This window comes from Apteryx rowi, unplaced genomic scaffold, assembly GCF_003343035.1.
Source record: "Apteryx rowi isolate R43461 unplaced genomic scaffold, aptRow1 scaffold_1349, whole genome shotgun sequence".
Taxonomy (NCBI): domain Eukaryota; kingdom Metazoa; phylum Chordata; class Aves; order Apterygiformes; family Apterygidae; genus Apteryx; species Apteryx rowi.
Genome location: NW_020447585.1, coordinates 51,307 through 53,318, shown reverse-complemented (window position 1 = coordinate 53,318; position 2,012 = coordinate 51,307). Strand labels below are relative to the sequence as shown.

At 71.6% G+C, this 2,012-nt stretch overlaps 1 protein-coding gene across 1 annotated transcript in view; it reads right to left on the bottom strand.

The window, feature by feature from the left end:
* Nucleotides 1–266: 266 nt before the first annotated feature.
* COQ8B (coenzyme Q8B) overlaps nt 267–2,012 on the bottom strand; it is a gene marked incomplete at its 5' end in the record, with an annotated part of 3,415 nt that continues 1,669 nt past the window's right edge. Inside the window, 5 exons of the mRNA XM_026056947.1 lie at nt 267–659; nt 732–818; nt 892–957; nt 1,568–1,675; nt 1,856–2,000. Coding sequence (XP_025912732.1) covers nt 369–659; nt 732–818; nt 892–957; nt 1,568–1,675; nt 1,856–2,000 — 697 coding nt within the window. The remainder of the gene's footprint in view (nt 660–731; nt 819–891; nt 958–1,567; nt 1,676–1,855; nt 2,001–2,012) is intronic.

Sequence of the window (2,012 nt, the reverse complement as noted above, 5' to 3'; positions counted from 1 at the left end):
GCTCCAAGGGTCCGGGGGGGATGCGGGGAGACACCAGTCCTGTTCTGAGGGTCCGGGGAGATGGCAGTCCTGCTCCAAGGGTCCAGGGGGGATGCGGGGAGATCCTGGTCCTGCTCCGAGGGTCCAGGGGGGATGCGGGGAGACGCCAGTCCTGTTCTGAGGGTCCGGGGGGGATGCGGGGAGATGCCAGTCCTGCTCCAAGGGTCCAGGGGGGATGCGGGGAGATCCCGGTCCTGCTCCGAGGGTTCAGGGGGGATCTGGGGAGATCCCGGTCCTGCTCCGAGGGTCCGTGGGGGGATACGGGGAGATGCCGGTCCTGCTCCGAGGGTCCGGGGGGGATGTGGGGAGACCCCGATCCCCACACCGAGCTAGGGCCCCGGCGGCGGCGGCGGCGCCCAGTACCGCGCGTAGAGCTCCTCGAACATGTCGCGGCARGGCACGCGTGCCCGGAGCCGGGCGCACACCAGGAAGGATCCGGCCATTTTGCGGTGCAGCGAGTAGCTCTCCTCCGGGGGCGGCGCGAGGCGGTGCCGCAGCATCACCGGCACCAGGGCCTGGATGCGGCGCGTGGTGCTCTGCGCCCCGAAGTCGAAGGGCCCCGCCGCGGAGAAGGCCTCGCCCAGGATCATCACGGCGTCCACGTGCGCCGCCTCGAAGGCCTGCCGGGGCGGGAGCCGTGAGCGCCAGCACCGTCCCGGAGCCCCGTCCTCCGCCCCGAGCGCCTGCCTCACCTTGGTCTCGAAGCCYGTCAGGAACTTCAGGTCCTTGGATTTGCGGAGCACCTTGTCCCGGTCCCCGTCGGCCGCGGCCCTCACCACCTGCGGGAGGAGGGCTGAGAGGAGCCGGGCGGGAAGGGATCCGGGCGTCCGGCCGGGCGAGCGCGGCCCCTACCTCGATGTAGTGATCCGTGAACTCTTTGTCGAAGGAGCGGCTGGCGCCGAAGTCGAGCAGGGTCACCTGGAAGGCAGCAGGGACGGAGAGACGGACGCTCAGGACGGACGCRCGCCCCCCGCGCTCGGCTCCCCTCCGAGGGCTGCCGCCGCTGCATCCCGATCCACCCCGCAGAGCGGCGCCTTCCCAGCGAGCGGAGCCCATCTGGGATTCGTCCCCGCGGCCAGGGGATGCTCCGCTCGGGACGCAGCGGGGAGAGGGGGATGCAGAGGGAGCGGAGACCCCAGGATCCCAGCCACACAAGCGGGATGCAGAGGGAGCGGAGACCCCGGATCCCGGCCACGCGAGCGGGATGCAGAGGGAGCGGAGACCCCGGATCCCGGCCACGCGAGCGGGATGCAGAGGGAGCGGAGACCCCGGATCCCGGCCACGCAAGCGGGATGCAGAGGGAGCGGAGACCCCGGATCCCGGCCACGCAAGCGGGATCCAGAGGGAGCGGAGACCCCGGATCCCGGCCATGCAAGCGGGATCCAGAGGGAGCGGAGACCCTGGGTCCCGGCCACGCGAGCCGTGACCCGCCGGTGCGGCAGGAAATTCGGAAGGCGGAAGAGCTGGGCTGCGCCCGCTCCGCGTGGCTCCGTCCGACCCTTGCCCCGGGAACGGGGAGCTGCCTCACTCTGTGCTTCCCGGCGTCGTAGAAGAAGTTGGCCCAGTTGGGATCCGTCTGCATGAAGCGGAACTCGAAGAGCTCSCGGAGGCAGAGGCGCAGGATGTTGGAGCAGATCTGGGGGGGGGGGAAAGCGAGGCAAGGGGGTTATTCCGGAGCGGAGAGGAGCAGGGCTGGCTCCAGGCACGTCCCAAACCCGCGGGAGGGACGYGGCGGTGCCTCGCTCCCCCCCTCGGCACGAGGCGAGGGCAGCTTTCGGCACCCCGCTCCCAGAATCCAGGCTCCGGGACCACTCGCCTCGTCTCGGACGTCCTGGCTGAGCTCCAGGCACCGATCCAGCGGGACGCCGCTCACCAGCTCCATGGAGAGCACCCGGTCCGCGGTGAGCTCGTCGATGACGCGCGGCACCGCGAAGAAGGGGTCGTCGCGCAGCAGCCGCCTGGGGGCACCGGGG